At 46.1% G+C, this 26,331-nt stretch overlaps 1 protein-coding gene and 1 non-coding gene across 7 annotated transcripts; one reads left to right on the forward strand and one right to left on the reverse strand.

Moving 5' to 3' along the window:
• Positions 1 to 103: 103 nt before the first annotated feature.
• LOC140899227 (protein CutA homolog) lies at positions 104 to 25,450 on the forward strand. 6 transcript variants are annotated; one of them, XM_073314312.2, is made up of 7 exons: positions 104 to 438; positions 3,151 to 3,548; positions 6,163 to 6,311; positions 14,394 to 14,453; positions 16,971 to 17,016; positions 18,007 to 18,056; positions 24,674 to 25,450. In XM_073314312.2, the coding sequence occupies exons 2-7, from the start codon at positions 3,465 to 3,467 to the stop codon at positions 24,714 to 24,716; spliced, it is 432 nt and encodes a 143-aa protein (XP_073170413.1). In that variant the 5' UTR covers positions 104 to 438; positions 3,151 to 3,464; the 3' UTR covers positions 24,717 to 25,450. The 6 variants fall into 6 exon arrangements, with proteins under 6 accessions (XP_073170413.1, XP_073170409.1, XP_073170412.1 ...); XM_073314308.2 differs by lacking the exon at positions 24,674 to 25,450 and adding an exon at positions 19,871 to 22,621; XM_073314305.2 differs by having other exon boundaries at positions 110 to 438; positions 24,691 to 25,450.
• LOC140899447 (U6 spliceosomal RNA) lies at positions 13,594 to 13,697 on the reverse strand. The gene has a single exon (XR_012155332.1). It is a non-coding gene; the product is annotated as a U6 spliceosomal RNA (small nuclear RNA).
• Positions 25,451 to 26,331: the final 881 nt, after the last annotated feature.

Here is a 26,331-nt window from a genome sequence, read left to right on the forward strand (position 1 = left end):
TCGCGTCCGCCCAATTGCAAACAAAATGGCGGGCCCCCGCCGCTCGCTGGTTGGCTGCTGTCAGGCGAGGGGCGGGACTAGTCTGGCAAGTCCGCCCCGTGGCCTCCTGGCCAGGCCCAGGGCGAAGTGGTCCGCTGGGGCCAGGGTGGCGACGGAGGTGGCCGGGCCGGGCCGGGCCGTGCGAAGACGTCTCGCCGCCCCCCCCCCCCCCCCGTCACTGTGGGGTGTTAGTGACGCCACGCCGTGCTGGCCCCTTCCCAGGGGTGGCTGCAGGGGGGCCCCTCCGAGCCCGGGCCCCAGGGAGCGGCCCAACCCCAGGCTGCGGCCGGGTGCCCCACCCTCCGGGCAGCCGCTGCCGGGGGGGGGGGTCACACAACGCCCCGCCGTGGCTTCTCGGGAGGCTGAACCACGCCAGCCCCGCGCTGCTAATCCTCCACGGTACGAGTCAGGCCCTTAGCCCCAGTAACCCCCTTGCTCGGCGTTGCCTCCGTCAAACACAAAATAAACCCGAACACGAGGGCGCTGGGTATCCAGGGAGCAGCCTCCCCAGCCCGCTCCTTCCCGCAAGCCTCCCTCGCCGCGCGGGCAGAGCTGTGGGGCGCCATCCCCACCCAGGGCCCCAGCTGGCCTCGGACAGGCGAGCTCTCCGCGACCCGCGCATCTCGCTTAAGGCACGGGGCCAGACCGGCTGCCTTTTGTTTCAACTCAGTTCTTTACACTTCGCGCAAGGGCAGTAAACAAATAAGTGCTGATGAATGTAAAATGAAGGTAATATCTATCCGCTGCTGAGCTAATTAGATGATAACGAAGCCGGCGGCTGTGCAGGAAAACTCCACGGCTGGGGGTGGCGGGGGAGAAGGGAATTCTCCCTCCATACTGTGGAGTATCAGCACAGCTGCTCCCTTGCCCTCTGTTTGGGGGGAGGAGGGGGGGGATTGAGTAGTAGAGTTACGCAGTTGTAGACCCATTGGCCTTGCTTGTCCTAGGCACCATTGCAAAGTGATGTGCAGGGGTACGGACTTTCCTTATCCAGGCTCTCCACACTCCCTTATCACATGTGTGCCCTGCAAGTCTGACAGTACCGTTGTGCTGAGGATGGTCTGTGCCTGCAGGGGAGGTCGGAGTAAGAGGAAAATGTGTCCTCTTTCAATCTAGGAGGAATAGGCCAGGCAAATGAAGCTTAGAGGATACCTGAATGTTTCCATTTTGTAAAGGGTTTTGAATGATCTAGGATATTAAATATCTCTAAAAGGTCACTAACAATAGCAGAGTAACCTGGCCCTCATCCTTTGCCCGGGAATGAGATAGTTAGCAGTACAGTACTATAATTGTAGAAAGTTTTGGTCTAAAGCTAGACTTAGACCGCTGTGCTAAGAAGTTTGCAATGATCTGCTGATTAATACATTTTCTAGTCGCTTGAGAGACCTGACAGTAACATAATGCAGGTTTGAGATAGTGTGACTGTCTCTATTCATGAACAGTTGAATTCTTAAAGGGACATTGTCAAAAAGTTTTAGGCCTGAAATGCCTAATACTACTTTTCACTTTTATAGCACCTGCTATCTGAAGATGTCAAAATGCTTTAAAATATTCATAAATTAAGCTCCAGAATCCAACTTGCTGGGTGTCCTTGGACAAGTCACTTAACATATGTGTGTACAGATGGAGAAAACACACACATATGTTAAGTGACTTGTCCAAGGACACCCAGCAATTCAGTGGCAGAGCTGGGAGAACTCAGAGTTTACTTCCTGCCCTTTAGCCACAACTACGTGCTTCTTCCAATCAGCTTTGTGTTTAAGAAAAAAAAGTTTTACAGAGCCAACTATTATTAGAAAGGTTTTTTTTTAAATCAAATTCAATTACTTTTAACGTTATTTTTTTTTAAATGTCAAACAATCCCTTGCAGCGTGAAATCCAAAACATTTTCTGATGCTTGTGCCTGGGAAGGAGAAAGTGAAGCTGGCTAGAGATAAACGTGGAACAATTCAGGCTAGATGTATTGTCCCAACTGACTGAAAGGTTGCAGATATACAGTGTGTGAGATTGGTAACATGAAATAACTTTTAAAACCTCCAGGGTTGTCAACAGGTAACGACGTCATTAAAAGCTAGAGAGACTTTCTTTCTAAATGCTTCTTAGGTTTGTGCACTTTGAGCACATTGTTTCCTTCATATTCAAATATCTTATTCTGGGAGGCGGGAGCTAAAAACATCCTAGTTCTGCTCACATTCAGATATCACAGTGATGGGCATAATAGGCTTTGGCCAAGTCCAGTGAACGTCACAGTGTCAAGTTCCCCATCTTTTAAATGGAATAATAATAATACTTACTTTCATTACAAGAGCGTTTGGAGGATTAATTAACTATCCAACCCTGGATTGATTTACTCACGTGAGTAGTGTCAGGGAAGCGTGACTCACATAAACCACAGAAAGGAATTTTTAAAGGGGCAGAATGTCTTTTCCCAGCAGGAAGAAAAGGAGTACTAGTGGCACCTTAGAGACTAACCAATTTATTATTCCCAGCATGGACTGTAGCCAAGACTCAGGGCAAGTACTGTGGAGTCTCCAATGACCAAAGATGAGGGATCTGTCTCTAAAACTACAAATCAAAAGCTTCCCCAGGAATCAGATTCTTCTGTGTCTAAGAATGGCAGCATACATCTGCCCTTGCACCCTCAGTACCATTCAGGGGACTGGATTAGATGACCTCTCGAGGTCTCTTCCAGTTCTAGGATTCCCTGAGCCAGCGGCCCCCGGCCCACACTAAGTAGGGTGAGCATCCCTCCCATTTGGGCGGGGGCAGTCCCTTTTATAAACCCTGTCCAGGCCGTCCCAACTTTTTGGGGAAAGTGGGCATTTGTCCTGTTTGCTCTTGCCAACTTGCTCAAAGAGCACAAATGGAATGGGGGGTAGCAGGGATGCCAGCCCCGCTGGGTGGGGGAGGCAGGGCTCGGGTGTGGGGCAGGCAGGGCTCAGGTGAGCAGCGACGCCAATCCCGGGTGGGAAGGGGCAGCCGTGCTCCGGGAGAGGCGGGGACGAGCCCTGGGCAAGGAGCGGGGCCTCAGCCTAGCCCCAGGCGGTGTCCAGTTTTCCCTTTGGGAAATCCAGTCGCCCTAACATGGGGGCCCCGTAATGCATTCTGCAGAGCGAGGAACAGACCGGGCAGCACACGATCCCTTCCCGCAAGCGAGCAAATCCCAGCTCTACCTTCGGGCTGCCTGAGAGCGGCTCCTGCGGCTCTGTGCCCTCGCCTTGCCCGGTCGGGCGGCAGGTAGCCCACGAGCCGGGCACCGGCCCCTCCTGGCAGCAGCAGCAGGAGGAGGAGTTTCCGTGACCATTGCAAACACCCCTCCCGGCCAGACCCGCCTTGGTGCCGCGGCCACCGGTCCCAGCAGCGCTCTGGGGCTGAGCAGGCGGAGGGACGGGCTGGCAGCACCGGCCTTGGCCCTGGACTGCAGGATGAAGATGGACTGGCTAACTCAGCGCTGCCAGCTGCCGGCCGCCCAGAGCTGCACCCGTCCGGGATGCTTCACTTTGCTGCTGGTAAGATGGATCCCTTGGATGCAACAGGCTGTGAACCCCTGGAGGGCTGCAGAGGGCTGTGAGCCCAGGCAGGTTGCAGAGACTGTATGGGACAGTGCCCGGGCCAAGGCGATGTCACTTTGAATGATCGTTTCCGCTGGTCCCTGGGGCACGCAGCTGCTCAGCATGGCAGGCAAGGAGACCGGGGGAGCTGCTTGGGGGAAGATGAATCTGTGAGCAAGAGGCATCTCACCTGAACACCCCCCCTCAGGCCCCGTTCAACTCCTCACATGCTGCAGAGCAGAGTGTAAACGAGTCAATGTGTTCGTTCCTGTTTTGTTGGGTACTTCATAACAGATTGATTTTTCCGGGACACTAATTGCACACAGCTGAGTGCATTTTCCAGCAAACTTCTCCCCATCTGTGGGAAAGCTGCAAAGATGCACTTAGCAGAGTACAAAATTCTCTGTCTTGGGACAATGCAGATCCCAGGACAACTTACGCTTTCAGTATTTAGAAAAAAGACCCATGCAAATGCCAGTCTGTATATAGATAAATTCCTGATGCCCAGACATCTAATCTAGTGGGTGATTACTGAGATGCAGATGTAGAGACTGAGGGGCCAGACAGACTTACAAAAAATTGACCTGAGAAAAGAAACACACACATGGAAAATATTCCCATGTGAACATTTTCAGACTTCTCATTTGTTTGGAAGGTAATTTTAAAAAGTTTCTTTCACCATTGTTGAGGAATCCTTGCTCTACTCAAGGCTGCCATGATGGTTTCATTTTTAGTGATGCGTCAACACTAGAGTTGTTTATCAAAAACACTGAATACAGGGATTTGAAACCCAGCTCAAAACCAGTCCTAGGTTTTGTTTTGCATAACCTAAGTGATGAGATTTTGCAAAATCCAGGACATTCGCAATTTTGCAAAATCTCATCACTTAGGTTATACAAGCTTTTGGGCTACACAGAACTTTCCAGTCTCACATTTTTCAGTGATTACATGGAGTGTTGGTGTAGCCCCATGGGTCCCAAGATACTAGAGAGACAAGGTGGGTGAGGTAATATCATTTATTGGACCAACTTCTGTTGGTGAGAGAGACAAGTTTTTGAGCTACACAAACGTGAAGAAGAGTTCTGTGTAGCCCAAAAGCTTGTCTCTCACCAACACAAGTTGATCCAATAATAGATATTACCTCACCCCTCTTGTCTCTTTAATATCCTGGGACCAACACAACACCAACAAAATTGCATATTTTTCAGTGATCTCACTGAATTTAGGATCTCACAGCTGTGGTTTTTGAATCTAAGTCACTTTAAATATTGACCGCTTTGGGTGTATTCAGATTAACAACCCAGAAGTTTTCAAATCCAAAGGTTTCAATCCAGTTTGGCCTTCACTTGTTGGACAAACCTGAGGAAACAACAGTTGTGTTGTTGCATCAGATTTCTCACTTCTTGTCTGGGGGAAAAACAGGAGGATTGTAAACATTGTACTACTCTTTATTTACAAATGTTGCTCACTGGGACAGCCTCATAAGATGTACATATAACTTTCATGAAGGCTCATGATTGCCATGCTGAACAGAAGGGAGCATATATTTCTCCCCTAATAAGCGGAATAGAAACACTACTCTACTTTGGCAAATACCCATGCCAGAATTGTCTCTTTTTCTGAGTTAAATGTAAGTTGGCAACGTTCCTTTAATCTTAGTGTGCACACAACCAAATTCATCCATGGAGTAGCTCTATAATCAGATGTAGTTATTCCAGGGATGAATTTGACCTAGAAAATTAAATACACAGCTGAGATAACAGTGGACACTGTTGGGTTTCAGTTTGGGTGCTTTTAAATCAGTGCCTATAACAACCATCGTATGCAAAGACTGTATGAGTGATTTATGATTTCCTTCTGTAAATATGTTTTTGCTGTACTTGTCCATAATGGAGACAGAAAGGCAGCAATTCCTTTTGCAATAAATTGGATACCAGGCTTGCATAAAAATCTGATTATCTTCAATCTCTACTGTGCAATTTCTCATAAAACAAATAGTCTGATCAGCCAACCAAACTATACATTGTTGTCTTATTTGTATATTAACGGCCCACTCTTAGAGCTTTACTTCCCTTCAGTGTTAAGTCTGAAATAATAGTTTATACTGAAGGTCAGTTCAGCTTGTTCTTGGTTTTGTTTAAAGGATGGAATGTAATTTATCCCACCAATGAAGTACTTTATTATTCTTGTTTTTTAAAAAAAATAGAAATGGTTTTTATGATTGTCCAGTGGATATTTTTGTACATGCAAGTTTTGAGCATGATGCTTGCTGAAGCAGCTGGCCCCAGACTCCTAGGTTCTGTTCCAGACTCTGAAACTGACCCATTTATGCACTAAACCCACTGCTCTAATGTTGGACTGGACCCACTGCTGGGGAATGTTTATTTGTTTTAAACATTGTTTCTCTGAACTACAATAATAAGCTTTATTGTAATACTGGCAACACAAAGAATGGATACTTTATTTTTGGATCATACATACTGTACATGCTTGGGGTTTCTTTAAAATACAACCTAAATTTGAGGGACACACTTGACCTGGCATTCTGACTGTTGTATTTTGCATTCTTTAGGTAATAACTCTGTCTTTACTGATGTACCCCGTGCTGAAGAGTCTAGGTCTTCAGCTGCACTCTGCAGTCACTGGCAGCTATATCTCGGGAACCCATTCCATTGCTTTCATTAACTGTCCCAATGAACAAGTTGCAAAGGATATTGCAAGGTACAGTGTCACTTTCATTGTTGTTGTGCTTGAATAATTCAAAGGCTGGCTGTCATGAAGTAATGGGTTTTTTGTTTCATTTACAGTAGTTATTTCTGAGGAGGAGGAGGGTTTCTCCCATTTTCTCCACATGACACCCTCTTTCTCTCCCACTCATGCATTAACTCTCTCCCACAAACAGCTCCGTAGAGTAGGAACTCAACCTTCTAAAGGAAGATTGTAAAAAAAAAAATATCTATCTAGCTGGTGCAGAATACAGCTGCCTGCCTCCTTCGAGGCCTAGGCTAATGTGAGCACATCAAGCCTCTTCTCAGATTCCTGCACTGGCTCCCAGTCTGTTTCAGATGCCAGTTTAAGGCCTCAGTCCTAATTCTCAAGGCAATTCATGGATCAAGCAACCACCATGACAGCTGAACTCCTTTGAGACAATGCAGATCACACAGCTCAGCAACACTGCATGAGGGTGGAGAGCAAATTTTTCTGGGTCAAGGGGATCTGGCTATGGAACAAACTTCTCAGGTGAGATTAGGTCAATCCCGAGCATGAGGAAATGTTACCAAACTTTCATCTTTCAAAAAGCCTTATCACCATAGCAAGAATGACACTTACAACACTGACACCCTAACTATCCAAACACTCCTCCAGAAAAAAAAATCCTGTAACAGTTAACCAACCAACCCAAAACAGAAACCAACAAAAATAGCCCAAGCAGAGATGCTACCCTAGAAAGGATAAAGTGTCAGAGACTGCTATGAAGTCCACTAGGGACTTTGCTATTGCTATTGACTTTATGTAGAAAGTGCCCAGATGCTACAGTGATGGATGGCAGTATAAAAGCCTAAGATAAATAAAATAAAATAAAGAAAAGAAAACAAAACCAGGCCAAAAAAAAGGGGGGTAGGGGGGAGACAAAATCTGCCACTCAATGCCCCTCCCTACTCTAATGTATTTTGCAAAGGCTTCAAATACATCTAGATCTTTTTTATTTTTAATATACCATAGATTTGTATGATGAACACTTCAAAAATTCCTAGCTACATGGCTAAATAGCTGCTCTGTTCAGAATACTGGAAATGTTTATAGTGGACCGTTAAGTTTCCTGCAACACCTCCTATGAGCTCTGTTCCTTGCTAACTCTCTGCTTGCCAAAAACTCTGCCTCTCTTCCCTAATAACAGAGTGTTCCCAAACAGCTATTCAGGAAAGAATGGGCTACCAAAAGGCATTTTGTGTCACCCTTAATACTGCAACTGTATCAAGTGTGTTACCACTTCATGTGTATGACAAAAAGAATAACTGTGCATTACTGGTGAGAGGACCATTTAGTCTCTGAAAATGCTACACATTAGCAGCTCCGCAAACATTCTCTGTCTTTGTTCCTTCTCTTCCAGGGAAGGGAGAGGAAATAAATCACTCCCTGGAGTTCATGCCCATTGCTGAGATTTACATGTATTTTGCTCACATTTTTCTTGGTATTAATGAATTAAAGTTGAGCTCAGAGGAATTTGGATTAAGTGATAATGGCTCTGTGGATGAAAGCTTATTTTCCAAAACCCTTTAGCTGCTAGTATGGATGTCTTTATCCTTCTCCTAGATTGCTCACTGAGGTACTTATTCCCAGACTCCACTTGCAAGTATTTTCATTGGTGTTTGTAAAGGCAGAAAAGGGTTTCAGATTTCAAGGACAGCTCAGCTGTAAACAAATACCTTTTGGGGGCACACCAGTTAGAGCAAGTTATAACCTGAGTGCCCTGCATTGCTATTAAAATTGATACTTAGTAGAAGTCTCCCAGTCTTTACAAAATGGAGATTTTGCTTCTCTGCCTGTGTCTGATTTGGAAAGTTGAGTTTTGTGGGTCCAGAGGGCATGATCAGGCCCTGTAGCATTCTGAGGGTGACCTCACAAATAATCTAAACCAAAAATATTTCAGGCTGATCATTATCTTTTATGAAGAGAAGACTGGGTTACAGCTGAATATTCCATCTGCCCCCAGTTTTGCCTTGTATCGGTGCACATCTTTCTTTACCGTTCTGCTTATTCATATTTCATCTGTCTAGAGCATGAAGACAAATGTGCGCTAATGCTGGGACACAGAAATACACATGAAATATCTAGCCCAAAGCCAGCATGAAGTATACAGCCATTTTCAGCCACCCATCTTCACCTTGTTATTAATATTTGCAGTTCCCACAGGGTTCGTGTGTTCCCTACATCTCAGTTAATCGGGGGGGGGACCAAACAATATCCCAGGAATTGTACTTTGCACTTCTGTGGTGCTTTAAAAACTTGAAGTCTCACAACACCTCAGTATTAAGTGATTATTATAAGCTCTGCACAGCAGTGACCTCCTGCTCATTGGTAAAATGCATAGGACACTGTTGGTACTCTTTAGAGAACAGTCCCTTTCACATAAGAACTGCCTTGCAGGATCAGACCCAGGAGCCATACAGCCCCATACTCTGTCTCCCACAGTGGCCAATACCAGCTGCTTTGGAGGAAGGTAGAAGGATTCCCGTAAACCTCTCATAGGTGATGTTTCTTCCTTGCTTCCAATCAGTTAGTGGTCATGGCAGCCTGAAAGTTGGTCTCTTATTTTTTATCCTGGTACTTTACCTGTTGTGTGGATTAACTGAGGGCTGCAGTCTCCAGGGCTCTCAATCTGGCATGCTTCACCTGCATCAGCTTGATAACTTTTTTCTTGTAATGTATCAGCCACATTCTCTATGTGGTTCTGATTGTGTCTCACCACTATAATCCCTATTGACCTTAATCTCAGACCCAAGACTTTTAGAAAAAAAAATGTCTGATTTTCCTCCTAAACTCTCACACCTCTAGTAGATCATTAGGACTGGTTGAAAAATTTGTGTCAAAACATTTCTTGATGGAAAATTGGGTTTGACAAAATGAAAATTTCCCCAGGAAGTATCTGCTTTCCTCAAAATAATAATATTTTTTTTTGTCAAAAAAAAAAACAAAAACAAAAACCTGAACATTTTTGGACTTTGGCTATAAACTTTAGTTGTTGGCTGTTTTGGGCTACAAATGTTCAGGTTTTCAACAAAAAGTTGAGATTTTCCATGGGAAAAACCTATGTTTTCTCATTAGCTGTATAGATCATGTTACAAGTAGTAGGGGTTTACAGTTGAAACTAAGAGCTTGTCTGTACATCACTGAATCTGAAGACAGTGGTTTCCCCTAATATCCCTTCTTTCTCCATCCTCTGCTTGCTGAGGTGGCATGCATGCTTTATACAGTTTTCGTCTCCATTTAATACCAATTAAAAGTATACTTTCCAAGTTATCTGGTAGTAATCTGAAATTAACATATCTGAGCGATTGTCATGTCCCTTTCAGTAAGGAGCCTCTTCCAATAATTAGGGAACCATCCTTTCAGCTCATCTCTCTTTTAAAATAGACATGGAGGAATTGGAATGTCTGTGTTGCCGGCACCCAGTGCAGAGAGGCTGAACAACAGCTTGAGTTGGTTCGTTACCCGGTGTGCTACACCCAATAATCACAACGGGGTGGAAAAGCAGAAAAGTTTATTTGCAGCTGCAAAAAGGTACAGGGAGAATAAAATCTCAAATCCTGCACAACAGAGCAGGAAGTTACACAGGCTTTTATACATCCTTTTTCCCAGCATACTTGTCCAATAGCAAGCTGCCCCAAGTATCCATATAGCCAGCCAATCCAGTTCCCAGCTAGTTCCCTGATTCCCTGTATCATTTGTTAAACTATACATAAAGCTGCTTTATTCAGCATTGTTCTTTCATATCTCCCCTGTTTGGCCTTGCTTAGTTTCAGGCAGTCTGACTCTGCAACATACTGTTGCAGATTCTCAGCATAACTGCTGTGTGTGCCTCCAGGCAGGGGGGCCAAGGACACTTGGGCCTAGTACGCAGAGCTGCTGCGAGTGCCTCCAGGCAGGAGGGGGGGCCAAGGACACCGGGGCCTAGTGCGAGGGGGCTTCATCGACACTCGTGGTCTTCCATCCCCCCGAGTTACCTAGTGGCCATGCCCCAGTGTCCCCAACATCTGGACATGTTATAGCTGTCAAACTAGGAACCGCTTCCTGTCAGTTGCAAGGGGCTAGTTAGCTTGGCTTTCCGCCATTAAAATCCTCAGCTCAGAATCTGTTCCTGCTGAAGTGTTAATGTCACCATATCCTCATGCTTCTGTGCTGTATTTTTTCCCCTCTTCCAGTCAAGCTGCCATACAAGTTTGCTCCAGAAACTGCTCATCTCCAGGAATCGCCATCACTGTCAACTTTTGCCATTAAACTTTGTTCTATGTCCCTTAGGGTGCCAGACAGATAGGGCAGTGCTAATGTAATAGTAGTGCTACCAAAATACAACTTAGAGGTTAATAGAATACCTGCAGTAGACAAAAATAACTTATAGATCAGTGTACATTTAGAATTTTTACTGCTATAAAATATGCCAGCTAGAAGAAGGCCTGAACCAAAGCCCATTGAAGTTAATGAAAGACCCCTGGGGTTTGGATCAGGCCCATAATTCAGATAAAAAATCTTTGTTTGTGTTCAAACCTTAGCCTGGTTTAACAGCAAAGAAATACAGGTTCAAAGAGCTAGCTCTATGTCCAGCTCTTCCCAGCGGTATAGAGCATGTGCACAGCTTAGTTTCTGTGTAGGATCTATAAAAAGTGTAACATTTTGTTTTCTTTTAAGCAGTAATCACATTGTCAAGTAACTAAACAACACATTTGCAACTAGAATGAGCCACTTTAAAGCTGGAACCTAAGCCTTTGGATAGGTTTTTGTGGGAGGGGAGGGGTTGTAAAGAAGCAAAACATTTTGCTATGTAACATGCATTTTTAAATGCCCTTTGTCTTCTGAAATGTTTCCATCTCCAAGTGTTCTTGGTTTGTGCCAGTCACCAACACTTAAACATTCATCAGCAATTGCGAAAATCAAGCATCAAAAATTGTGTCATGCGGTCTGGACACAGATTATCGCCTAGAAAAGCTTTTTATGGCTATTTATGGATGCATAAATACTGAACATTAAACATTAGATGTGCATGAGCCACAGTTTAAATGGCTCCCTAATGGATACCATTTCACAAGAAGTTATATTGCATTCCCTGTCTCAGTCTGTGCTCCACAGGGACCAATTTCTAACCTGCTAATTTGTAGCAAGAATTCTGGATCAAATCTCTGCAGGAAGGACATAAATAGTTTCCTTAAAGGGACAGCATCAGAAGTTTCTTATTATTATGCTTTCTCTGCTATTTGCAATTTTCTGTTAGAAGGCTGATACAGACCTTGTCCTCCTGTTTTTCCTTTTTCATATGGCAAAAATGGATTTTCACTTTCCTGCTCCAGTGTATTTTGGCACATAAGTCAATATACCTTTGCTTTGTTTACATCCTTACTTGTGTCAGGGATGGTATTTATTAATTTGTGCTCTGTCTGCTGGCCAACTGATTGCTGCAACAAGGTGAAATATAACATCTTGCATAAAAATTGTGTCTCTCTTTTGTTTTAAAAGAGATTTTTGCAATCCAGGGGACATTCCTCGTTAGATTAGAGCCAAAGTTAGCCTTCAGCATTATTGCAGAGGACTCCACAAAAGCAATATAACTTACTGGGAAATGGTCACCTATTTCAGAGGTGTCACCTGAATACTGGAGTAGTTCCCAGGAACTCCTCTGTTCTAATCCCAGCTCCAATAGCGTCTCCCTGTGTGGTTTGGGGTATGTCATGTAATCTCTCAGGGGCAACTTCCTCCTCTGTAAATTTGAGATAGGAAGGATAAATTCTTAACTACTTTAAATGGTTAAGAGGATTAATTAGTATTTTAAAGCACCTTGAGGAGAACAAGGCTAAGTATTATTATAGCAATCAGCAGCATCTTTTGAAAACTGTCCCCCCTTCTGTAGTATGTTACTGCTTCTTCAAATCACTTAGTAAGATAAGACAATATGACCTTGACCTAAATAGCAACACTGAGTCAGTTTCAGCCAGTCACTGGATCGCATCATTTTTCCCCTTGCAAGATACTCTATGCTGCGTGAGATTCAGGCTAAAAACTCAGATCCTGGGGTCACCTGCTCATAGTCTCCCCCATGTTGTTCCACTGGGGAAGAGGTAAGGTTATTTGACTGTCCTTGGGGCATGGCTCCCTCAGAAGGCTGTGCTGCCATACTCTCTTTGGCAGTGGTTGCACCCAACCTGTTCCTCCAGGAGTTTGTAGCCACAGAGGAGAAGTAACTGCTGGGAACCAGCCTAGACCCAAGAGAAGCATGGCCTGGAGAGCAACTGCACGCTGGTGTCTCGCCTCCGCAGTGCCCGATGCTGTGCCACGGAGGGGATTTCCCAGCGTCTGTGGGAAGAAGGCAGTGGAGCTGCTTTTCTCCCCCATCCACCAGTCTGTCTCTTTTCCTTCCTGCTACTAGAGGAGAGGCCAGTCTGTGGTCCTGCATTGCGGCAGGGAGGGTGGTACAAGCCACCTCCATTGTCTCGTGGATCTGGCTGCGGACTGTGTAGACAGACAAAGCAGGTCTAATAATAAAGATGTGAAAAGAAGCTTATGAAAATCCAGATGAGAACCCAGGCTATTTAAATAGCTTTGCTTTATGGGTTAGGTGCCAGATTTGAACCCGTTACATAAATTGCATACTGGTACTGTGGCCTGGACGTCTTCAGACAGCTGACGTGTTAGTTACTATCTGTGCTGATTTAGGTTGCATTTGGGGCAGGTCACCCTGTGATGTTGTACAGTCCTCAATCTACACATGGTATTTTCACAGCTTGTGACATGAAATCCTCCTTTAAGGATAAAAGATTCACTAGGGGATATAGGTTGTTTCATAAACCCACCTAGGATATATCATAATCTGGATGTAAGGGTGATATTTTTAACCTGCTCAGAGCCAAAACAGGTTTGTTTTATTTTGTTTGAAGTAGCTAATAGTGTACAAACATCAGGGTTGGTTTAACCTTCAAACCCACTGAGGGTTAATTCCTACAGCTGGGTGGATTTATTCTTTCATTCTTTAGTCACTCCTGCCTCCTCGTCCGGAACTTTGAGGTCATATTTTTGACTCAAGTGTAATTGCTAGGAGTTTAATGTTTTCATTGCCATAGCGCTAAGTACAAAACACAGGCCAGAGTTAAAGGAAAACAAATTACAAGTCTAAAAGGGCCATGCCTTCAAAAAACATTTACCACAATTTTGAGGGCAGAAGGTGCAAAAGAAACAAGCTTGATGGTCTCTCCAAAAGCGAAGAGACACTGGTGAGGTGTTTTGTTTTGTTTTGTTTTTTAATATGGAACGCTTCACGAATTTGCATGTCATCCTTGCGCAGGGGCCATGTTAATCTTCTCTGTATCATTCCAATTTTAGGCACAACATTTGACCTAGTACTCCTAGCCCTCTTCCTACCCTCCCCCACAGTTGCTTCTCTGCTCACTTCTGCTGGCAGCCCAGATGTAACGTGCTGGCAGCCCTGCAATAACAAACTAGTCCACAACCAAAGGAGGAAAATTTCAGGAAGGAATGGATTTGGGTTTCAGATTTCTAATAACTTTCTGGTATGAAAAGGCCGATGTTGTTAAACCTTTAGTACATTTGATGATTTTTAGTCTGCTGTGTATGCAGGAAGCAGAGTCTCATGGTGTGAGTTTATGACTGGGAGTCAGGGACGCCTTTGTTCTAATCCCAGCTCCATTTCTTAATCTCAGCCTCAGTTTCCCCACTTGTAAAATGGGGATAAGACTGATACATCATGGGGATGGTGCAAGGTTTCATTAGCTAACGTTTGAGAGTGCCATCTGTGTCATACAAGTCCTGCATTTTTCCCCAGGCCAGCACTGAGGCTGGAATCTTCAGGGTCTATCAGCAGCAACCTGGAGGGACCCTCCCCCTGGCTGAGCCAGTAGGAGCCAGGCTGAGCTAATCTCTGCTGGAAACTGATTAAACAATCATAACTCGTGCCTGATGTCAAGGCTTGTCACTGGAGGAAACAGCTCAAGGTTAACTTCCCAGCACAAGGTGGAGGAGGGTGCTAGGAGTGGAGGAAGCACCGTGTATTTACAGACTCACCTTGTCTGTTCTGTTTAGGGCCATTATGGATAAAAAGCTGGCTGCCTGCGTGAATATCCTGCCGAAGGCCTCGTCTATGTGAGTTGCACTGAACGTTCCTCAAAAGGACATACTTGTCTGCAAATGGAAGCCTAAGCCAGGAATAGCAAACCCAAGAGGTGCTGATGCACCCACAACTGGCTCAGGACTTCTCAGGATTAGGCCAATGAAACCATGCAATTGGGAGACCAAATTATTTGTAGAAGGCTGAACTGCTTTCCAATTGCTAGACAGGGAGATTATAAGAGTGACCCCTGTACTACCACAGTGCATTAAGCATATTAAGAATAGGGGGTGGATGGAAGACATGCCTGCCTGTGGCCATTTGTTTATTGGTTACTTAGGAATAGAAGTCTTCACAAAGAAGATTTTAGTGTCTTTCACCATGATGTAATGTGGGTTGCTTCTTTCATGAGACCTAAACTTATAATATTAATTGAGGTCTTCAGACGGTAGGAAGGGGCAGCCTTTGGCCCCAATACTCACAGGCATCCCGGGCCTTCCACCCACAGATCGGAAACCTTGTCATTACAGAATGAAGCTCGAGAAATGGCGGGGGGGGCGTATTAATAACCTCATTTCACAGCTGGGAAACTGAAGCATGGAAAGGTGTGGTGACTAGTGCATGGTCACACACACAGAGCCAGGACTGGCACAAAGATCTTCCATTTCCAGTGCCTTAGCCACAGGAACATCCTTCCTCTCTGAGGGCCTGCCCCAAAGCCCAATGAAGCCATCCACTCCAAGGCAGACTTCTGTGGGCTCTGGATCAGGCCCCAAATGCACCACGCAGCTCCCCACCAGCCACAAATCTATCTGGGGCCCTACCCACCCGTTCCTAAGCTGGCTGGTAGAGCCGAACAACAGCGCTCCAAGCAGAGCTGGTCCAAGTAGTGCAATTCTCTAACATTTCTCCCACTCCACTAACCCCTCGGTAGCCCTGGGCTCACCAGCCCCATCTCAGGAGGAGTCTCTGTTCCGACGTCGATCTCTTGCTGGGCAGTCTCAATCGGGGTGATGCCATTGAACTCGACTCCTGCAGACCCATCCTGTGAATAGCTCCTCTCTGTTTTTGGAATGATGTGTGATAATCCGTGTAAGGCTGGATCCAGGTCACACATATGCGCACACAGCTGTTTTAGCCTCCTCCTTCCCAGGCCAACTGAGCCCCTAGCTGCTGATCACTAACCTCTCTGACGCCTCCAGATGACTCCTGGCTTGAGGCTCCAGGCACATGGGTGGCACGATGGCAGCATTCTGCCAAGAGAATTGTTCTAAAAGGGCACGAGTGCGATCAAGGAGATTTGCTCTTTGTCAGTCAGTGAGAAAGAAGAGGGGCTGGGATCATTTACCTGGTGAAAGCCATTTCTGCAGAGAGTTATTCCCCAGCCGCCAACACGTAGGGTTCAGCCAGCTATCAAGCAATCATTTTACTTCCTTTCTAGATTTCCTACAAGAGACACCGATATAGCCCTGGTTAGTATGGGCAGGTGCCATGCAATGTGCTGTACACAGAGCTGCTGGCCTATAGCATCCCCCGTTATTCCAGTCCTGGGCCCCCCAAACAGCCCTGGCAACAGACTTTGCTGTTCCCTTGTCGGTCCACACCCCAGCATAGCTCTGCCCACTCCCCTCATTCCTGACGTTCAGATTCCCCTACTAATCTTTCCCCCCGCCCAGTTCTGCTGGGGCACCTCAATCCTGACCCATGGTAGCTCCGGCCACTCCAACATTACAGATGAGCCCTCATCTCCCCTGTGTAGCCCTAGTCCCAGGCAAACAGCCGGACATTGCCTAGGGTGATAAATGTTCATTTTTCATAAATGCAGTGATTGCTTTTGAGATTGTCACATCCAAAGGGGGTTCTGACATGAAAGTCATTTAAAATGCTTACAGTTGCCTGGTACCTCAGTGGCTCTCCCCATGCTTGGATCAGCAACAGGCTGCCAGATTTCTCCTCGCTCTGCAGACACGAGGCTCAGGCAGACAATCTACCCCTGAACTCTCTACCCTTAGTACATGCTTACAAAGCCCATTAGTGTGCTTGGGAAGCGAGCCTCTTTGCCCATAAATTTCATCCAAGGCGTTCATTCCCTACCGTGTCCAAACAGCCAGACTTCGTTCCCAAACTTGCAATGCGCTCTGCTTGGGCAGACCCCTGGGCCAGCACAGAGCACCACTGACCTCGGTGGGGCTCCACATGGCTGCAAGGGTCCACCTGTGCTGGACCAGGGCCTTACTGAGTACAGGAGAAAGCTTTCAGCAAGCAATCTGCCGAGTTCGTGACTCCCCCTATTCAGTCAAATCCCTAGCAAATGATTTGAAAACGTGACATTTCTAGAACGACACAGAACAAAATAAAGAAATGTGACCTTGTAGCATGCACTGAACAGGCAAAAATCAAAACACAATAATAATACCTAGCTCTTACAGAGTATTTTCCTTCAGCAGATCTCAAAGCACTTCGCTGTCTTAAATGGATTTTAATGCCGAGTCAGTATAAATGGGGCTGCAGTCATTTACTATATTTCTTTTTTCTTCTTCTTTTACATCTAGGTATTTTTGGGAAGGAGAAATAGAAGAAGCCACTGAAATACTTCTAGTAAGTGTCTGGTCCTGTGTATCTAGTAGAGACACGTTTTTAAGAGGGGTCCCATTTCTGACACTCACCTACGATTAATTCAACTATTATGAGGATTTGCGGGGACAGCTCCAGCTCAGGGCAGTAGTGGCCAAGAATTGGTACCGTCTGAGCACTGTGTGAAATGGATTTGGAGGTTCTCTCTCCAGTTCCTTGAGGACAGGGGTCCGCATCACAGAAACCCCCAGCAGAGAGACCCTGGCCTCAATGAGCCACAGTAGGCTGGACTCTCACTTCGGGAAGGTTCCATTCAGGTCAGGGCACAGCAGCAGGCAAGGAGGGGTCAACGTTTAGTTTACTCAGCGAGGCTGTCAAGCCAACATTTTTCCTGCGTGTATGTGGCTAGAAGCACCAGCCCCATTGTGCTGGGCACTTTCCAGACAGAATGAGCGAGTCCCTCCTCTGAAGAGTTTGCAGTCTAAACAGACAAGGCAGGGGAATTACATTTTACACACAACACCGAGCTCTTTTATGATGCTTTTCATCAGTAGATCTCAAAGCACTCTACAAAATGAAGTAATTGTCATTACCCCCATTTTACTGATGGGAAACTGAGGCACAGAGCAGTGAAGTGACTTGTCCAAAGTCACCCAGCAGGCCAATGGAAAAAGCTGGGAACAGAACCAAGGTCTCCTGAGTCCCAGTCCAGTTCACTAGCCACTAAGCCACACTGTCTCTCAGATGGGAAACTGAAGCACAAAAGGATTAAGTGATTTGCCAGACATCCTGCTGCAGAAGGTGCTGGTGTATTTCAGACATCTCCCTAGCTCAAAGTTATCTGAATAATTTGCATATGCCATAATATTGGTATGAGACTTCCTAAGTGACTTTAATTCCCTCAAGAGAACTAAAGTAGATACTGTCAGCACTAGTGTGGACGCATCGGGTGTGAGAACAATTCAGCTGTCCCGGGTTACATTTCTCTTTACTTCATTTCTTTTTCTTTTACAGCTAGTGAAAACAAGGACGTCAAAAATAAGTGAATTATCAGACTACATCAGGTGAGGCTCCTGCCTGTTGCAAATGATATTTTCCCCCTAAACTAAATTTGCCATCTCTAACTCAACCAGTCAGAGGACAGTTACTTCCTCCCAACACCCATGTGTAGTCGTTTAGCTCGTGGACTGCTTCTGCATGTGCCAAATATCACAGACACCATATCAATTCAAAGCTCACACTAAAATGAAAAACTAAGTAAAACCCAGCTGGTTTCTGGTTGAAATGGAGTCCACATACCTCAAAAAAAACTCTCTAAGGTTCACCAACATGGACAGATGTTCAGCTTTTGTGTTGTAGCCATAGGCAATTCACAGAATCAGTGCAAAACTAGGTGAAACAGAGTTGTTTGCTCTTAGTCATACCTTTGAAGGAAATATTTTTCTCACAACATGAAAAATTAGCCTGTGGAACTCACGGTCCCAAGATATCACTGAATTATCAAGATTCAATTATATGGAGCCACTGATATGGATAACAAGAATATCGAGAGTCATCATAGTAAATAAATAAGAGCTTTGGAGAGGATATCAACCCTGATGCTTCAGGGATTAAGTCAACCTCTAACAATGGGGGGATAAGAAGGAAACTTTGCCTTAAAGCAGGTTACCCTATAACTGCCTACTTCAGGGTTTCTTGCATCTTTCTCTGAAGCATCTGATACTGGCCATGGTTGGAGACAGGATGCCAGGCTAGATGGGCCACTGGTCTGAGCCAGTCTGGCAATTCCTATGTGTGAATGATTCCCTCTCTTCCCTGCCAGCCCCAAGAAGGGAAGTGGTACTGTCCCACTTCTCCCTTCTTGGGGCCCTAGGGACTCTGCAACAGACCCTCTTACCTCAATAACACCCCTCCTTGGGGCTGATTTGTTACAAAACCTAGTGCAAATAATCCATCGCAAAACACATCCATTTATCATACCCACTGCATATAGTCCTTAGAATCCCCCAACATCTAGCCCATCAGTGTAACACATACCATAGTCCAGCATCTTCCACCACACCAGGCTCTTCTTCAGTCGTCTCTTGTCCTACCAGCATGGCCACCCCAGTCCTTCCAGCAGGAGTGCCACTCCACTCTTCCCAGTAGGAGCCTACCCGCCCTCAGCTTCTCTGCTGGGAGTTCCTCTTCATCAGGGGAGCATCCGCCACTCCCTGGTTCCATTAACCTCTCATCTCAGAAAGACCAGCAGGTAGGCCCTTCCACTGCTCCCCTGGCCCTCGGCCCCTTCTCTTCTGTTTCCAGCTCTCCAACGTGCAGACGTCAGCCGCTCCGCTGATTGCCTGCCTTCAGCCTTCCCTGGTGCTTGGCTTCAGCTTGGAAGCCAGCAGGCAACTCCCGCTGCTGCTCTCCTGCCTTCAGTCCTTTCCAGCCCTCTGGCCTTTCCTCCGGTTTGGAGAGATCAATTGGCAAACCGCTCTGCAGGCAGTCCACCTGCTACCCACCTACCATTGCTTCCATCAGGGACCTCCCACAGGTGCTGCCCCTTCCACTTTCTTGGTCAAACTGGCAACAGCTGTACTTGCATAAAGGCGCTGGACCACCTTCATTTAAAGGGGCCAGTCACCCTGTGATGCTGTGTTTACTTAAACCCCAAACTCACAGCAAAAAGCTCATGGATTTTGAATCTACATGATCTGAAGAGAAGGGCCACGGAACTGCTTTGAAGTCAGAGGCAAAGCTCTGGAGGCCCTTCTTGAAAGGTGCTCCTGTGAACTGAAAGCTTCACGTTTCTTGGGGCTGTAAGTAAAATTGAGCTTGTTCCTACAGCAGAATTGATCCACTCCCATTGGGGGGCTGTGTGTGTTTTCCATTTTAGATCCCTGCATCCTTTTGAGATTCCTGAATTTATCAGCCTGCCTATAGACCAAGGAAACCCCCTCTATTTAAAATGGATTGAAGAAGGTGTCTCCGATGACTAGCTGGAATGCACCATTCTGTCCTTCTCCAGACATACCCAGCGTTTCCTTCCTGTCAGGGGTAGAGGACATTTGCTTTGGCGCTCTAGTCTTCTCTCACTGCAGGCGGGACTGGTGCATACATACCGAGGGTGATAAAACCCCAAGGGAATGTAGGTAGCACAAGTGCCTGGGATTTGGAATTTGCCTCCTACTTGAAATACAGTTTAACGGACACTCCTCATTTGTGTAAACCTAAGTTCTACTGAGCATTTAGCTACACATCGTAAGTAGAGCCCGAAGCAGAGAAAGGGCACATGTTGTCTAAGAATAGTTCCAAAGTTGTGAACAGTGGAGTTTGCAAAGGTGTGTGTGGTGGGATGTGAGCTCCTAGGGAGACTCTGGCTATTTATAGGACCAGAGGGTGAAAATGCACATGACAGGGCCCCAGCAACACAATCCACGGAGAAGGACCAGAGTTCCAGTCCACAGGCTGTCAGGGGTTGGCTGCACTGCAGAGGAAGCATACGCAGCCCCAGTGACGGTGAGCAGAGGTGACCATTGGTCTGTCTGCCCCCTGAAGAAGGGTTGCGGCAAAGCAGGGGAACCAAAGATGGGGAAGGTCCTGCCGAGCCCTCTGCCCCCTTGCCCAAATGAACATAAATCAGGATGCAGCAAAACATCCCATGATGCACCAGCTCACATCATCTCCTGCTGTGCAGCACCATTTGCAGCAACATGTTGCTTTGTATCCTGACAGGGCAGCCGAGGCAGTTTACCAACAGCCAGCCATTCAGAGTGTGGCCCACTGAGCATTTGTGAAAGGATCCCGGGCAGCGCAAACAAGGACCCACTGGGGTGGGACTGGGGGACGCAGCTGACAATAGCCTACTGCTTCTGGGAAGAGCACAAAGAGTTAATGCTCCCCAGAGCGTATAGGGATGCCTAAAGGCAGCAGGGATCCAGTGCAGGCCTGTGCCAACATTGCCAGGCTAAGGAGACAAACTGACATACCTGGTCCCAACAAAAGCTTCCCTCTGACTAAAGCAAACGCTTTTTCTCCCTTGGCAGCCTGTAACACTGCAAACAGAGGCACAGGCTTGTAAATTATGGAGCACTATGTAGTAATTGATGCGTCTGAAACAGACGCGTTTCTTACTCCTGATGCCTGGTTTGCTCTTAGACTTTTGTGGTTACGAAAAGGCCAGTTGGGCCGAGAGGGGCAGTCCTGCTCTGACATTGATCTTCCGGGGAAATGTGTGTGCGGGAGGGGGTGGATTCTGCAGCACGCTTTGCCCTCGAGTATGTGGGCCAATGTTTGCAGTGAAGCCACCAGGAAAGAGGGGTCCCTTTGAGAAGGATGAGGACTCTTGGACAGTGTACTGCCAAAATGTTGGCTGTGGGTGACAACTACAGCCTGGGCCTGCTCTTGCTCCCATTGGTCAGTTCTGCCAGCGGTTTATTAATTCACGCAGGGGCTGATCTAAAGCCGATTGAAGCCAATGAGAGTCTCTCCATTGGCATCAGGGGGCTTTGGCTCAGGCCTGTGGTGCCGCTGGTAGGTGTAGCACTTTGCAGGGTGTCAGTTGATGTCTCTGCCCTGAATGTAAAGTATTCAGTTAGCACACAAAGACCTCAGCGTGCTGTGGGGTGGGAGGACAGTTCATGGGATGATAAAACTGAGGGAGCAAGGGGCCAATAGGAAGGGGAAGGGGTCTGTAATGAGAGCAGAAATTGGGTCACTTGAAGCTGTGTTTAAAATCAGATTAACCCTAAGGAAGCAGAACCGGGCTGGCCTTGCTGGAATTGTTTGGCAGATGCTATCAGGGCTGAGGCAAAGGATGCAGCGCTGGAGAATGCCTGACCACTGGAACCACCGCTGCATGCATCTGCCAGTCCAAGAGCACTTTAAATGAAGCCTGGCTCTAGACACTGAAGGAGAGCTATCCCCCGCTCAGAGCTGGAGTAAAGTGTGTGGAGCCTGAAGGGCTTCACTCCCTTGAAGCCAAAAACATATTAGAGCAAGTCGGGGGAGGAAACTTGCACGGTCTGAAATTAATTGAGAGATGTGCCCAGGAGTAGTGACATCACTCTCCCTGTGCTCATTATCACCTGCAACAGCTCCTACCAAATGGTGTCACTCGAGATTTCTCTGGCAATTTGCTGTGGTTTTAAATGGGCCCTGGATGTGCTAAACTGCGGAATTAAAGCTAATTTGCAGAGAAATGGCCAGCAACCTGAAAATGGGAGAGAGATTATTAGTGGGGTTGAAGGGCAGATTGGCCAGGTCTATTTGTTTTCTAGTATCAGTTTATTTTTTAGGTCCTGTGAACATTCCAGTGCAAAATGCAATTAGTGGGATACTGGCAGAGCACTTAGATAACACCCCTGCTCCTGCAAAAAAGGAGCCATTAGCTGTTTAATGAGCACAAGTGAGCAGGATCGCTGTTTGACATCACAGCCAAAGGTCTATCTATACCTTGTCAGATTTGTACCGTGAACCCTGCAAATTGCCTTAGAATTTCATGGTGAAATAAAATGTCCTAGGGCAGGGAGATTTTAACGGGTGAGTCATTTAATAGTCTCAAAAAGAAAAGGAGGACTTGTGGCACCTTAGAGACTAACCAATTTATTAGAGCATAAGCTTTCGTGAGCTACAGCTCACTTCCTCAGATGCATATCGTGGAAACTGCAGCAGGCTTTATATATACACAGAGAATATGAAACAATACCTATTCCCACCCCACTGTCCTGCTGGTAATAGCTTATCTAAAGTGATCATCAGGTGGGCCATTTCCAGCACAAATCCAGGTTTTCTCACCCTCCACACAAATTCACTCTCCTGCTGGTGATAGCCCATCCAAAGTGACAACTCTTTACACAATGTGCATGACAATCAAGCTGGGCTATTTCCTGGTTTTGTGCAGGAAATAGCCCAGCTTGATTGTCATGCACATTGTGTAAAGAGTTGTCACTTTGGATGGGCTATCACCAGCAGGAGAGTGAATTTGTGTGGGGGGGTGGAGGGTGAGAAAACCTGGATTTGTGCTGGAAATGGCCCACCTGATGATCACTTTAGATAAGCTATTACCAGCAGGACAGTGGGGTGGGAATAGGTATTGTTTCATATTCTCTGTGTATATATAAAGCCTGCTACAGTTTCCACGATATGCATCTGAGGAAGTGAGCTGTAGCTCACGAAAGCTTATGCTCTAATAAATTGGTTAGTCTCTAAGGTGCCACAAGTCCTCCTTTTCTTTTTGCGAATACAGACTAACACGGCTGTTACTCTGAAACATTTAATAGTCTGACTGTGAGGAAACGCTCTGGGGCACTTAGCTGACATAGGAGCTTTGCAGCGACGTAGTGGAAGAGCTCATGGCACATTCACACAGCAGGCCAGCCTCACAGCATGTCAAGGATGGACTGGACTATGGAGATTGAACAGTTCTGCTGGTGCCTCGATCCTGAGCAAGAGGCCCTGATTGCTGCTCCCTCCACTGCCGCTGTTCTAAAGCCCGGGAGGATGTCAGACTCCAGGGCTGTCAAGCCAGCAGCTCAGGACAAAACTACATCCCTGCTCTGTAAAGAGTTGCCCTCTGCCCTGTGCCCTAGGTACATGTTAAAGAAAAGCACAAAACAGTCTGAAATAAACTCGAGTAATTCTGTCTCCCCCAGCTCCTGGGGTCCAAACTGGGTGTGAGCTTACTCTTTAAACTCAGAGTGAAATGCTGGCTCTTTAATGGTTAAAATACCTCAGCTCCGTTCAGTTCAGTGCTCCCTTTAAGGTCCTCTTGCCTAATGGTCTAGTTTAAAGGACTTTCCACATTTCTTAGCCTCTTGGACCAGAGCTATGCAGACTAATCCCGTTACAGTACAAAGCGCATGAGTGCTGCTGTAAATCAGAGGCCTCATCTCCAAAATGCTGCATGCATAAAGCATGCAGGATACAGTATGATAATCCAGGATAGGAAAAAAATGCATCTCTAATCTGCTCCTTTTCATCAGCTGACAGAATTCTAGCTCACACACCACAAGGAAACAGGGCTTTTGTTTCTTTTAATAGGATATGCCACGTCATTGTTGATTATAAACATTGAATTCCCCCAAGCTGAGAACCAGGTCTTTCCACGCTGGCCTTTGTTTTACAGCTAGAAAATACACAAACAAACAGCATATTTAGTAATACTGGCTACAGCCCCTTGCACCGCTGGAATCCTGTCAGATATCACACCGCTAAGCAGGGTCACGCTGGGTCACAGAACTACCAAGAGCCCCTTGGCGCCCCGGGGAGCGATGCTGGGAATTCAGCGGGTGGTATGCCATCCTCTGAGTCAATGTGCCCTCATAGTGATAGTGGGACAGCTGGGCTGCTGCTATTCAGATGAATCATAAAACCACGGTCCTGACCACTTGTAATTAAAGAGCCCACGACCCTTTTTGTTCTAGCCCAAGTGTCCGAGCCAAATTCCAGTATGGGTTCCATCGGGTTTCCTAATGCCTCCGGCTGCTTCTGTTGGACTCCTGTATATTATTTTTATTTCAAAAGTATGTATTCATGAGCTGTTGGCTGCAAATACATGGACACTCTTTAAAATGCCATATTGAAAAAAAAATTTCTAGCTACCTTTATCGCCACAGTAGGATTAACCCTAGGTTAATCAGCTGTTTATTGCTAGAATAAACTGGTTGTTACATTCTGGCTCCCTCAATACCCCCTGTAGAATAAATTGGATATTAGTGTACCGACAGCCAGCTGCGACCTGACATTGTCGTCACCGCCGAGGCCCAGAAAAAGATCATCCTCGTCGACGTCACGGTCTCCTTTGAGAACAGGACCCCGGCCTTTTGCGAAGCCCAAGCTCGTAAACTGGAAAAGTACACCCCCCTGGCCGACACCCTGAGAGCAAAGGGCTACGAGGTGCAGATGGACGCCTTATCGTCGGGGACTCCTGCAACGAGCGTGTGCTGCTGACCTGTGGGATCGGTCGACGCTACGCACGGCTCATGCGGCGCCTTATGGTCTCGGACACCATCCGATGGTCCAGGGACGTCTACATCGAACACATCCCCAGCCACTGACAGTACCAGGAGGTGTGAGCCAGAACGACATCATGCATCAACTATGAGAAAGGGACCAAGAGACTTTTTCCATTGGACCATATGAACTGGAACCATAAACTCACTGAACATTAAATCTCACCAAATGAGGGTAATCCATCCTCATCATCGTATCCACTCATTATACTCCACACCTGAACATAGCCATTATATGAATAACATACCCCCATATCTCAATGTCTGTACTTTCACCCATTAACCTTTTACCCCCACTTGGGGATATGGCAGATTATGTATACCTTACGCCATCCAATCCTAAACCTAATTTTGCACCCCTTGATAATCTGTACCTTATTCCTGGGTAACCAGAAACTTCTACGCTTAAACTCTGTACCGTTTTCTTTTTATTTTATCATCTTAATAAAATTCTTAATTCTTTATATCCTAGCCTGAATAGTTGTGCAATTTACGCATTTCACCCAGAGATGGCAGCATGTCACTGGTGGAGAAATAATTCCTCTAAGCAGGATACATAGCTTGCAAATATGCTCTCTCCGTCCTTCATATGCCCACTTAGCTCCAAAATAAAACTTTCCTGGGTGGGAATATAGAAAAAATGTATGAACCAGCCAACTAAATACCCCAAAAAAGCAAAGGAGGGTCTTAGCTCCATAGGTAAGTTCATTTCAATGTATGTGATCAGTTGAAAAATGCCCCCAGGGGACACGTTAGCTAAAGTAATGCTATCTTTAAAGACAACGTATTCTGTTCCAACTTATTAAAAATGCCCAGTGTTAGCTATCCATGTTCAGTGACTCATAGTTACTAACGGAGATCCAGCATCCTACCAGCCCAACTAATAAAGTAATGAACAAAGAAAGGAAACCTCAGAGCAGTTTGTAGCAGTGAAGAATGACACTTTCACCTTTGTTATTAGAAAACAGGTACTAGGAAAAGTATATTGACACTGACGGAGCTTTTAGAATGCCCAGTGTGTGTGTTTAATAACCCCTGAGGTCATCTGCTCAAGAATTTTAATAACCAAACTGCCTTTTCACCGTGTATGTTGTTTCTTTATTTGGTGCAGCGTAGGTAACTTGGCCAATAAAGAAATCTTGGCCCGTGTCAAGTTCTGTCTCTTATGCAGTAGCAGAGTGCGGCAATGATCAATTTGCAAATGCTGCTAGGGCAAGAATTGACTCAACAATAACAGAAAGCACAGCAAACGTTGCCAGTGGTTTTTTTCCCACCTGTGCACAAAACCTAAATGTCGGAGCTATCTGGTAGGTTTGCATCTCCTGGTCCAGCATACCCATCCACC

This window comes from Lepidochelys kempii, chromosome 16, assembly GCF_965140285.1.
Source record: "Lepidochelys kempii isolate rLepKem1 chromosome 16, rLepKem1.hap1, whole genome shotgun sequence".
Lineage (NCBI taxonomy): Eukaryota > Metazoa > Chordata > Testudines > Cheloniidae > Lepidochelys > Lepidochelys kempii.